Below are 13,103 nucleotides of genomic sequence, written 5' to 3'. Positions count from 1 at the left end.
TACATAATGCACATCATGGCGCGGCATCTCAATTGGGAAAGCGAGAGCAACAAAAGAGTTGTACGTGGCTATGTGGTCTGCGGGTGGTCTACATAGCATCCGGACTGTTGTGTCGGGGTCCGCTTCAGCAGTATGGGCGTCAGTGAGGTTGGGACCCTCTAGAGGTACGTCTGGGTTTGCTAGTCGGTGAAGATAGAATATGAGGGGGCCCATATATCTGGAGGTCTGTTTGCAGCTGGCATTAGGTCCCAAAATTCACCATGTCTGGCAACGGGCTGAATCAGTTAACCAATGCTTGGCCTGTGGCGCCGGTCTGCCACGCCAGTGAATTGCTACTCATGTCTTGGCAAGCACCAGTAGCATTGCATGAGATGTCTCGGACATGTTCCAGGAGGCACAGCATGGGTGTCAGGTATAATGCGCTCCCGAGTGATATCGCGAACTATAGAGCACGCCTCTAGCCAAAAGTCTGAAACCTTAGGACATGACCAGGCCAGATGTGCGAAGTCGGTGCTGGGAGAAGAGCACCGCACACATCTGTCGTTGTCCATCAGACCCATCCTATGCAGCGTGACGGGGGTGCGGTGCAGCAGATTATATATTTAAAGTGAATAAGCCGTAGGCGATAGTTGGAGGAGAGACGTTTGGTTTGGCTGCAGCAGTATTGCCACTGTATGGGAGAGAGGTCACCGGCCAGGTCCATGCTCCATGCATTACAAGCGCGCTCAGGATCTATGGGGGACGAAGCCAGTGTGAGGGCGTACAACCTTGTGCCTATTTTGCGCACGGAAATGGAGGAGTGCAAGTATTCAAGCGCAGCGTTAGGCTGGAGAGCCAGTGGAAAGGTCAGGTTGCTTTTGTAGGTGGCACTAATCTGGTAATATAGCAGTTTATCTAGTGGTGCAGCATCCTCCGGCAGTGTGAGGTGTTACTGGGGTAAATGTCGGCATTAGTGCGAATACCTAGATCTGCTGCTCGGCAAGCCATGCTAGCTGTCTGCAGCGGGGGGTTGGGGGGGGGGGGTGGGGGGAATGTGGGGCTGTGCAAGCTGCATTGAGGGTGCGAAAAGTGTTCGAGCAAGTGTATATGCGCAGCCCATTCCCAGCACACGCACTCCACCGTGTCTATCTCGCCCTGGGGAATTTATACGGTAGAAATAGCACTGTTTGCAGCGGCCAAGGGGAGACCAAGTCTGTCGCTACCGCGACGTGAGGCTGAAAAGGTGTTGGGTGAATCCAAAAATGGAGGAAACTGGCTTGGGCGTGTAGAGTCGGAGATCGGGGTTCCTATTCCACCTCTCACTAGGGGTAGTGTTAGAACATCATAGGCGATACGGGCCTCGCGTCCCACCCAGATTAAAGTAATAATGTTAGATTTCAGTGTTAAAAAAAAATTGTGATGTGAATGTTTATAAAAAAAAAGTACAGGTATTTTGGAAGCACGATCATTTTTGCGATGGCGATGCACCACCCTAACGAGATGAAGTTTTTGCCACATTTGCATCGTTGTCTCTAGCCAATCCATTGCTTTACCTAAGTTGGATCTCCGCAACTCATCCATATCTCTGGTCAGCCAGATGCCCAGATATCTGGTAGGACCACTAGCCCAAATAAATGGATAGTCGGTGGAGAACGGTTGCGTGGCATTTGTAAAGGGGAAAAGAACGGACTTGCCCCAGTTGATCTGGACCCCGAATAAGCAGCTAAAACGGAAAACCTCCCTGGTCATGGGAGCCAGATTCTCTTGTGGTTCGCAGATATACATTTTGTTACGTGGTCGGCATACATGGATGTGACCAGGGCACGGGATGAGAAGCCAATGCCTCGCTGAGTATGGTGCTGACGTAGGCGCGCCACCAAAGGCTCCATAGCGATGGTAAATAACATGGGGGACAGGGCAACCCCATCTGGTGACCCTTGTGATAGCTATGGGGGGGTCAGTTACCCACCCATTAACTCTGATGCGCGGCGTCAAGAGTGTGTAGAGGAGCTGAACCAAGACTAAAGCCCAGGCGAGGTAGGAGAAGTTTAGCATAAATGTTGTTGTCTGTGTTGATTAATGATCATGGACGATCGAAATCGCAGCTCTTGGGGGATTTATCCGGCTTTAATAAAAGTGATCATGGCTTCGCGGAGAGATGGGGGAAACCTACCCAGGTCCAGAGGCTCGTTATACATCAAGGCCATGTGTGGGACAAGGAGGGACACGTACTCTTTATAAAATGGGTGGGTGGGAGTGGGGCTGAGCCCATCTGAACCCGGGGCCTTGTCGCCCGGGAGACCCGAGATGACCTTGGAAATTTCTTTGTGAGTTAATGGTTCGTCCAAATATTCCCGATGACTGTTGCCGAGCCATAGCAGCTCGATGGAGTCAAAATATTAAAACTAGGGATTCCCTAGATGCGGTCTCCCCCGCAGTGTACAATTATGAATAGAAAGCAGAGATCTTCACGGTAATGTCCGTGGGGGAGGTAGTTCGCCCAGCGGTCTCATCGCAGAGTGCTGTAATATAGGAAGATGCGTGTGGCTGACTGAGAAGGTTCGCTAGGGTCCTGCCGGGCCGATCGCCCTAACGGAGAGTGCAGGCCTCCCTACCAGGGAACGCCACCTCCCTGTCTGCCTCCTCGTGGAACTCAGTGAGCTTGGACCCAATGGATGCAAGAGTGGCTGGGCTGGGGTCCTGGGAGTGTTGAACGTCAAAGGCTTCCCCCGATGGCTCGGTGCCTCCGATGGATTTCAACACCCCGGATTGCTTTATGTTGCACTCCCCCCTGATCAAGACCTTGAAGGCCTCCCAGAGCGTTGAGGGTGACTCAGAGCCAGTGCTGCGCTCAACGTATTCTATAATGGCACCCCCGAATATCTTTCCAGAACGCGGTGTCAGGGAGTGCGTTGGGGGACAGGCGGCAGGCAAACATGCAGCGCAGGGTGAGCGGGAAGTGCAGGCACAGACGCACCGGGGCATGATTAGACGATGTGCGAGCCAGGTGGTCCACTGAAGTGGTCCAGGAGGCGACGTCTCGGGTGGTAAGCCATAGGTCGATGCGGGACCATGTTCCACGACAGCCAGAGATGCAGGAGCCTTCGCGCATGCCTGAGTGCATATGTCGCCAGGCATCTAACAGGGCGTGGTCCTCTAGGATTGAATGAAGGGGAGCAGTGGCCTGAAGATGTGTGCGATCCCCCCGAGCGGTCTAGTATCGGCAAAGGTGCAATGTTAAAATCACCCCCCACAGATCAGGGAATGTGGCCCCAGAGAGGATATGATTTGCCTTACCTGAGTGTGGAAACTGGGGTTGTCAATATTGGGGCTGTAGAGCGCTGACAGTATCAATGGCTGGCAATAAAGGGTACCGGCGAGGATTACATAGCGATCCGCAGTATCTAAGAAGGAGTGGGTGCCATGCCAGGGGAGGCCTGTCCTGAAGAGGATGGCAACGCCTCTCGCATAGAGTAGAAAGCATTGTAGGACTCCCCCCCCCCCCCCCCCCAGTGGCAGGAGTGCAGCCTGGATGAGGTGGCGGGAAGAAGATGCGTCTATGAGGAAACAAACGTTCACCTTGTGTCTGTTGAGATGTGCGTGCATGAGATGTGCGTGCATGAGACGTGCCTTGCAAGTCATTCAGGCCCCCAATACTCCATGTCTCAAAGGTGGTATTAGTCGTAGAGCAGTAGTGGTGGGAGTGATGAGACTGTCGACGGTCTGAATTCCGACCAAGGGAAAACCGCGCCTTACAGTGTGAGCGGTCATGAAGAGCGTACATTTGGTGATATGCCATAAACAATGCAGGAACAACAAAGCAACAGACTGCATGTGAAGGGTGTCTGTTGCAAACCCCAAAGTAAAAAACCAAAGCCCACCCACACCAACCCCCCCCCCCCCCCCCAAATAGGTTCAGTATCTGGTCCACCCCCACCCATGAGCCGCAAATGTGGAGAAAATGGTACAGATGCGGGAATCATCCCTTGGGGGTGCGTGGGCTTAGCCATAACCCCTTCACGAGTGGGCAGTGGGGCCGAGCGTTGGATAGTGCATAGTGGAGTAACTTAGAAGCAGTACATCCGTCAGGGTTCATGCCACTCTGTTAAGGCAGGATGAGTAAGGTATACCAAGAGAGACCTGTGCTCCCAGAGACAATGATTCTCCAACAGAAATTGCAAATTACTGGATATCTTGCCAAACACAATACAATCTGAAAGCAATAGGCTGTGATAGGTTGCAATTAACATTACGTCAAACAGTGCACGAGGTGGGTTCAAGAATCATGCATAGATACGGGGTGAAGTTGAATCCTATAGGAGTCAGTCGTTATCGCTCAGATGGCTGTCCTTGGAAATGGTACAGCGGTTACGTGTGGGCGATTTCTGTAGTTGCTTGGCAAAGTTAAGGGCTGCCTTAGGATCAGCGAAGAATCTCAGCTTTTCCACTCAGTCAATAGAGTTAGGAAAGATACAGCATAGCATAGGTGATGTGAAGCTGCTGCAGGATATGTCTGACTGGGAGGAAATCTCTGCGAGCAGCCTGGAGAGACGGGGTGAAGTCAGGGTAGAAGGATAGGACATTGCCTTGATGATTACTCTCCGCCATCTCCCGGGCCCTGCGCAGTTTAGACTCATGGTCCCGATTGTTTAGCAAGTGGGCAATGTGATAGGCCTCGCTGGAGATCTGATGGGGGGGGGGGGGGGGGAGAGAGAGGGAAGGGTCAAGGGCAAAGTCACCTATGCGCTTGCTCCACGATGAAATGGGTGGACAGGGCTGGGCCAGAAAGGTCGCGGAGTAGGGTCTCCAGATACTCCTCCATGCAGTGGACTAAGGTAGGCCAACGATCCAGATGTTGTTCCTTCGGGAGCGCGCTGTAAGGTCCTAACTTTTAGCGTAAATTACTTCAAGGATTTTGTCCATCTTTAGGAGTTTCTGCGCACCCTCTGCTCCAGCGTCCTCAGGATCCATGACCCTAGTCTTGAGCTGAACAGTGCGGGTATCATGGGAGTCCACCCTTTGTTTGACCTGGTCTAAGTGGGAAGCTAGGTGGTCAATTTTTTAATCAATTGACTGCAAGATGGATTGCATTTCCAGGAGGATGGCTCGTAGACTCATCCTGATTGCAAGGGGGTTCGGTTTGTGTGGACTGCTAACCTGCATCAGGGGGAGCCTCGCCTCACGCCCAGTGAAGGTGATCTTAGGCTGCCTGGTGTCAGTTTTCATTATAGTGGCTCACAAAACGATGGGAGAGCTGGATAGTCCAGGGACTACCACTAATGGAGGAGGTCCTCGACCTGGGAGAGAGCCAGTCCAGGAAGGCAGAAAGGGATGCAAGGCAGCGATACACAGAGGAACTGAACAATTGCCCAGGTACGCCACAGGGAACGTCCCCAGCTGGACCGAGACCAGCAGCCAGTGGGCAGGGAATCGTCACTGGTGAGTAAAGAGAACGTCATAGGCCTGAGCAAAGCGAACCCCACGTGCTCCCACAGGCCAAGCACAGGCCGTACTCCAGCCAGGCTGCAGCTACGCATGCAAATCTGTGTCACCAGGGAGTCTGGTCGACCGGAGCTGCCCTACACGAGGCAAGGCGGGGGGAGGGGGGGGGTGTGGCAGGGGGGTGGAGAATTTCCCAGGAGTAGGCCTCCCCGTATGCCGGCCTAGATGAGCGTAATTTAGAGGAGCAGGCAGCAGGAGAATGCAGGCAGTCAGGTTGGGGCCGCTGCATGCCCCGCCAGGCAGGTTGGAGGTGTCGCTGTGGCCCCACAGCGCGCAGCCCCCAATCCTGAGAGTCAGTCGTGGGGACAGGCTGCCGATCTCAAGAGGCAGTAGCCACCCAGCACTCACCGGTAGTAGATGAGGGGAGCAGATCAGCAGGTCCGTGGAGAGCCTCTGGAGTAGCGCAGCTCAATTGCATTCCGCTCCAGGAGTGAGGCTCATCACTGCCAACAATGCCGGATCCAGTAGGCCGCCCACAACCAGGCCCTGAGCAGACACAGGCCTGCCAGGCGCCGGAGCAGCAGGAGCCCCCGCCATGCCCCAGGCCACGATCTATGCGCCAGCACCAGGCCAGGGACGCTGGAGGGTAGTGCTGTGTCCAAGGGCATATGGAAGACTGAGGAGTGCCAAACCAGACCGGGCTCAGGAACGCACCAGGTACGCGCCGGCAGCGCCAGGCCAGGCCCCCACAGCCATCCAGGGGCAGCCAGCAGGGTTTAAAGCAGCGAAGCTCAGACGCCTTGGGCCCCTCAGGCATGTGGTGTCGGGCGTCAGCACAGGGGCCCAGATGGTGGATTTTGATGGATAAAATAGCTTGGCCTGGCGGAGCTCGCTTAACGTGCAGTTATCTTGCCAAAGAGGAGACCTCACCCCTGAGCCCCAATGGTGGTTTTTTTTCACCATTTGAGGAGATGAGCCTTTCAGAAGCCAGTCGTCAAGATATGGATAGACGAACACACCTTGGCAACGGAAAGCTGCAGCTTCCACTGCCATGCATTTTGTGAATACTTGAGGCGCAGATTTCAGGCCAAATGGTAGGACGCTCTACTGAGAATGTTTTGCACCTACCATGAAGCGTAGAAACTTTCTGTACCGTGGTGCAATCGGGACATGAAAGTAAGCGTCCTGGAGGTCTATCGAGCACACCCTTTCTCCTTTTTGAAGATGTAAATATATTTGATGGAGCGCCAGCATACGAAACTTCTCTTTTTGGATGTTTTAGGCAGGGTGCCCTGACCTTTGGAAGCCTTAAAGGCTTTGTTTCATTACTGCTCTGCAGCCTACAGGCAACTGCCTGCAATTACAAGTTTTCCTTAAGGCAATAAAGATTGTTGTATGACAACTTTTCAGTGCATGCCCTCTTTTCCTTATGGGTTAGGAGGGTAATTTTCTTACATTGCAAACCTCTGTAATTGCGGCATTTTAGCCATGTTGGAAACGTTTTAGGCTGCATGTATGTTTTCACATATGTGTATGTATATATGTATTTTCTATATGCTCCGGGATCCCGCACGTGGGCGGGGATTATTCACAGATTAGGACTATTGATGAGTATCCCTTGGATGAGAAATATATGTTTTCATATATAACTTTTATATATTTTCTGGGGTCCCCACGTATGGGCGGGAATATTCAAGTGCTTATGACCATTGATGAGGACCCCCTGGAACAGAAGAGGGGATTGAGGCAGAGCAGAGGCTTCTAGGTAACAAGTATAGCAAACAGAAGGTTAAGTTGACAATACAGATAGAGAAATCTGGGGTCATAAAGAATACCAGGGGAGGGGTTCGGGGGGATTGGGGGGAAGAGACTCAAACCCACTGCAAACAGAAGTATTTTTTGAGCCGTTCTTCAATTTGCTCGCGGCATTTTCACCATTCTTCCCCTTTGCATTTTCATAAAAATGTTTTCTTCATTAACATTCCCCGAGGGTTATTGGGAGGTTCTTAATTAAATAGACTAGTTGATTTGACCACTATGTTTAGGGCTGGATACAATCTGTTATGAGGCTGCATTACGATGAGCTTTTAATTTTATTATATACGTACAATCCAGAGGGTATAATTTTGCATGCCCCAGTTATTAGGCTTACTATAAATAATATTTAAAGAGGTGCAACGTCAAGTAACACAATGTAAGTATACCTTATGCACTGCTGGTACAGCATTGAAATTGTCAGATAACTTGCTCGTAAATGATCCATAAACTCCATCACTCATATAATACAGAAAAGCTGGTTCATCGTTTCTTGCAAATTCACCTAAAAGACAAAATATTAAAAAGGGTTTTAAAAGCATTCACCCCAACAAGTTTAAAATTTTCAATACAAGTACAGCCATATTTGTGCTTTTCTTTTATCTAAAAGTGAGAATGCACCGAAACCATGCAAAAGCACAAAGATTATCTGCATCCACTGCTTTGAAACATTTGGCACTCTTAGACATCTACTGGAACACTAATGGAGAGCATTTATAAATTATGTGACACCGTATGTTACCCCATGATGGTACTCTGCATGGCTAGTAAATTGTTGCTGCCTAAGGCAATGCATTCTGGCCAGCCCAGTGTTCTGTCCAACAATCAGACGTACAATGAAGATACACCATTATTTGTTTTCCTTTCAGTCAAGATAACAAAGCAAACTGAAAAAGAAACCTGAGTGAGGGCTCTAATACAAGGCTACGGGTCTGGTGTGGTGGGATGTTTTCAGTGTAACTTTCACACATGGCAATTACACCTTATTGCAGGTGGACAAATCTGGAGACAGCTGTGGATGCTCTGATGCATTTGAGCCAAAGTACGAGTTACTTACCTTCGGTAACGATGTATCTGGTAGAGACTATTCTAGCCGCAGATTCCTTCACGTAGAATTATCCCCAGGCGTGAGACTGGATCTGAAAACTTTTTGCCACAGCATCCCTGCGTGCCATGGGGCGGGGCGACACCACGTGACTGTCTAGGTGTCGTCCGCGTAAGTGACATCAGCGAGGCCACATAAGCCCCACCCCGGCGTGCCTACGTCAGTTTTCTTTGGAGAACTTTTCTGCGCCGCAACGCGGAGCCACTAGGCAAACTGTGGGAGCAGGGGAACAGTGTGCGAAAGAGTAGAAAAAGAATGGAGACAAGCGACACCATAAGGAGCAGTGCAACACTGCAGCCTCCAAAGGAAGGGGTGGAATAAGCAGCCACCCAGCCAGCATGTAACTGCCTCCCCCCGCTCCCACGGAGACAGGGAACATATGTAAAGGCAGGATACCTGTAGCAGGCCTACAACCCCCACCCGGAAATAGGGAAGGAGGGCCAGCCCCAGAACAGACAGGACAACAACAACCACCACCCTCCAAGCCACCCCAGCAACGACAGCAACCATCCTCAAAGGAACAAGGGCAGGGCATGGCCAGGTGACCCCCAGAGAACGGCAGAGGGGATATGGACCCCCAGCAGCAAGAGGAAGGGAGGGAGGGCAGAGATTGAAGGTAACCCCCCCCCACCCCCCCCCCCCCCCCCCAAACCTGGAGCAGCCCGAGTAGTGGGGCACAGGAGCACCATAACCCCATCCTCCAGAGAACCAAGGGGAGGAAGCAACAGCAACTAGATGGAGCAACCCGCCAAGAGCAAAGGGATGCACTCACAAGAGACACAGCCCCCCACCAGGAGGCGAGTACCGATACCAACCCACGGGTCCTCGCAGAACGGGGAGGAAGGGCGGGCCGTGAAGGAATCTGCAATTAGAATCATCTCTACCAGATACATCGTTACCAAAGGTAAGTAACTCGTACATCTGATAGAGACTACTAGCCGCAGATTCCTTCACGTAGAATAGATACCCTAGCAATACCCACGGGGAAGAAGGGTCTGCGAAAGGACCCCCCCAGCCATAACAGGACAGAGGGTCACACAGGGGACCAGACCTGCAGATCGGGCAATAACCCGGACCCTTCCAGGCAAGAGGAGCCCCCCACAAGCAGAGCACCACCGACCCCAGAGGAATGGGGGAAGAAGGAAAAAAAAAAAGGGGGGAGAGCAGTCACACTCACGATAGAGGAACCAAGGGCCAGGCCCGAGAGGCCAAAGTACCCCACACCCCTTCAAGGCAATAGCATCCCTCCAAAGCCAGGGGGAGAGCCCAGAGGGCCAAAGGAAACGAGGGAAAAGAAAGCTAAGCCACACCAGATGGAAGGCAACAGGCCAACCAGAGCGGCGCTAACAGACAAGCCGCCAGAAACCAGAAAAAAACAGCCCAGGGCCCCAGGAAGACAGAGTGGGCAACACCTGACAAGGGAGGGCACAGAATTATCCTAAGCAGGGAGAAGAGGAAAGGGCCGGACACACCCCCATGAAGGGCCGGACACACCCCCATGAGGGGCCGCGCACACGACCTCAAGAAGCAAAGCAAAATAAACGCCACGGAGAACAGGCACCAAAGGGCCACCAGAACTCCCCAGCAGAGCGCAAGCTGTATAACAGTTATCACTACCCCACATAGGGTATGTTAAGTCCCAAGAAATGGGAACCCTCTTTAGAAGAACTTCCGCAACAGAGGAAAAACAAGAGCCACAGGGAAAACACCTCGAACGGCTTGACAATCAGCCCAAAGAAAAACAGAAGGCTTAATCTCTGGGCCAAATCTGCGTAACAGGTCTAGCAAAAAACACACAGCGAACAAGGGCCGTCCAGCAGCCAACATTGGCAAAATCCCCACAAGGAGGACTCAATGGCCAGAAAACACCACCACAAGAGCGACAGTCCGAAGAAGGAACAGAACCAGCTCAACTCCTTAATCACCGAGGAGGAGAAGGAGGAGGAGGAGGAGGAGGATGGAGCCCCGCCAGGAACCTTTGGATGGCGGAGTCAGCTGGGGCAGGGAACAGGCTACCCTCAAACGGGAAATCAATGAGCCGTTCCCAAATATTTTCGGGGAAGACGCCGTCCCGAAGCCAAGCATGGCGACGGATAGCGACTGAGGAAGCCATGGCCCGGCCCAGCACCTCAGAGATGTCCAGAGCTGAGTGAAGGATAAACACCGCTAGCTCCCGGCCATCCAACGCATGATGCCTCAAGTCCACCTTAACAGTCTCCTGAAAAGCTGTGGACCCCAAAGACTGGCGGCAGAGCAATTGTAGGATGTTTTTAAGGAAGCAATTGTTATATAATAAAGGACGAACGATAAAAACTACAATCAAGTCTCTCATCATTAAATGGATATATGTATTATGGGAAGCTGAATTGATGTGATACTTTGTTTTGTTCGGATTATAACACTACGTTATTCACAAAATAGAATTACATTTCTCGGGTGCAGGGTTATCTTTTAGTATGTTTATGATGGTTCTGTAACCGTCTTTGGGATGCATATGGGTCACATCCCAGAATTGCTGCACCGAGGGTTATTATGAGTATAAGAGGCAAATCAATTAGTGACGTCTGGTGCTATGTTTGTCAGAAGCTCTGACCCAGATTGTTGTTTAATTTAGGACCCCAAAGACTCAACCAAGTCCCACAGATAAGAGGAGGCCCTAGCCAGGACACACAAGGTGTTCAGGGCCCGCAGAGCCGCGCTGGTCGAAGCAAACATGTTACGCCCCCAAGAGCCCAGCCAGCGGGCCTCCCGGAAGGGCGGAGTCAACAGCGGCAGCAGGGAGGGAAAGGCAGTCCGCAAAAGAGGACTGGCGGCAGAGGGGTGGATAGAAAGACACGAAGGGTCACGCGGCGCCGGCCAGTGTAGAAGGTGCTGAGGCACCGGATCCCCTGAGGCAGGACGCCCCCAAGGGACGAAAGGAGCGAACCCTCAAAGGGAAGCAAGATCTCCCTCCCACCAGAGCACTGGTGGAGAATGTCCAAGAGATGATCCGTCGGAAAATGAGCAATCGGGTCACCCATGCGCAGAATATCCACAGCCGTCGACACCGCGTGAGCAAAGGCCGCACCCACCTCTGTAGGGCCCCGCGGCGGAGAAAGCAGCTCCTCCGTGGGTGACTGCTGCAGACTAAGGCGGCCATCCCCCAAGCCAAGCGGAACAGGCAGGGGCCAGACCTGGAAGGTAGGAGGAGCCGAGGAATGGGGGACCTGCCGCTCCTCCGGCGAACACCGCTGCCTCAGAAACCACGGGGAGCCACCCTTCGACGATGCCGGTGAAAAAGACACCACTCGGCTGCCAGTCTCCGGGGAGGGCGACACCAATATGCAGGCAGCCTCTAGAGAAGAGGGAGCGTCCGAAGACTAATCCGCAACTCGACGCCTGTCAGGAGCCGTAGAGTCCGCAGCCTGAGGCAGAGCGGTAACGCCAGCCTGCGCCGAAGGATACGCTGGATAGGGCTTCCCGAAGTCACACTGCACCGGGGACTGGAGCGGGGCTGGAGTCGCAGTGGAAAGGGGGTGGTGTCGGAATGGCGCCGACTCGACCTCCGCCGAGGCAGCCGCCTGCATGGAGGGACGATAAGGACCAGGGGAGTGACAGAAAGCCCTCCGCCAGCCTCAGCCCAGTATACAACAGAGGTGGTCCTGCGAGCCATGCGGCGCCGTCAGGGCCGACCCAACCTCCGACTCGCCCTACGACAAGGCAGCCGCCTGCATGGAGGGACGAGAAAGTCCCGGAGGAAGGCGAGGGGTTCGTGCTCAGCCTCGACCCAGAGCAGGACGAGGAGAGTCCACTGACCCCTGTGGCGCCACCCGGTCCAGCAGTTGCAGGCGCCGTAGCGGAGTCACCTCGGCCTTAGACACGTTGTCAAGGGACCGAGAGGGGCTCAGGGATGCTACCCGAGCCCCAGCGACTTCACGCGACACCACAAGGACTCCCGCGGGAGTTTGTGGCAAGGCAGAAATGTTGTGGTGTGAAGGAGGGACCCCAGAGGAGCCGCACCCCAACAGCACCACATCCTCCAAGCCTGGATCCGACCCAGTTGGGCCGGAGCCTCCGGCAGTGCGGAAGGCCCCACGCAAGGCAAGGGAACCGCTGACGACCCAGTAGGGGGAGGAGGAGACACCAGCGAGGCCTGCAAAGCCGCCACATATGTCTCCATCTGGATTCTCGACGCTCCATCACCAGGAAACTGTTGCTAGGAGAACACGCGGGGCCCCATCACCCGCGGAGAGTCCACGCCCCCGCCAGGCCGAAACCCGGCCCCGGGGGACAAACTGCGACACTTACCCACCGGCGAGCGACGCTCTCGCCCCATCAGGGAAGGGCGATGAAGACTACCACGGCCGTATCTGAAGCAGTCTGCCGAGGCTGGTCTAGGGGAGGTCGACCTGGAGAGACGCGCCGAGAGAAGTTTCATCCGGCGCTCCTGCCGCGACTTCAGCTTCAACTGTTGGCACACCTCACAATCCGTGGTGCCGTGATCCTCCCCCAACCACCACATACAAATGCGATGAGGGTCCGTCGCAGACATAAGACGCCCACACGCTTCTGAAGATCACAAATACTTGCACCTCTGGAAGGAAGAGTACCTAATAGGTCTCATCCCTTTCTAACCTGACTTGTCTCCCATAACTATGGTCCTCTTTTTCCCCAAGGGGTTGTGGTGTGTTACCTGTATGGTGTTTGTGTGCGTGGACCAGGATGCGTGCAGTGTGAATAGTGCCAGAAGAGTGATCCTCTGCTTAGCTTTCTAGAGCTGTGC

At 53.4% G+C, this 13,103-nt stretch overlaps 1 protein-coding gene across 2 annotated transcripts in view; it reads right to left on the bottom strand.

Annotated features, from left to right (window-relative positions):
- The window catches only part of AZIN1 (antizyme inhibitor 1), a 565,763-nt gene that overhangs the window by 84,370 nt on the left and 468,290 nt on the right, over window positions 1-13,103 (bottom strand). For both annotated transcript variants that reach the window (XM_085605134.1, XM_085605135.1), the window contains exon 10: window positions 7,626-7,741. In XM_085605134.1, the coding sequence (XP_085461260.1) occupies window positions 7,626-7,741 (116 nt within the window). The remainder of the gene's footprint in view (window positions 1-7,625; window positions 7,742-13,103) is intronic.

The sequence above is a fragment of the Triturus cristatus genome, chromosome 5_1, assembly GCF_964204655.1.
Source record: "Triturus cristatus chromosome 5_1, aTriCri1.1, whole genome shotgun sequence".
Taxonomy (NCBI): Eukaryota; Metazoa; Chordata; class Amphibia; order Caudata; family Salamandridae; genus Triturus; species Triturus cristatus.
This window is presented reverse-complemented; position numbering and strand designations above follow the sequence as displayed.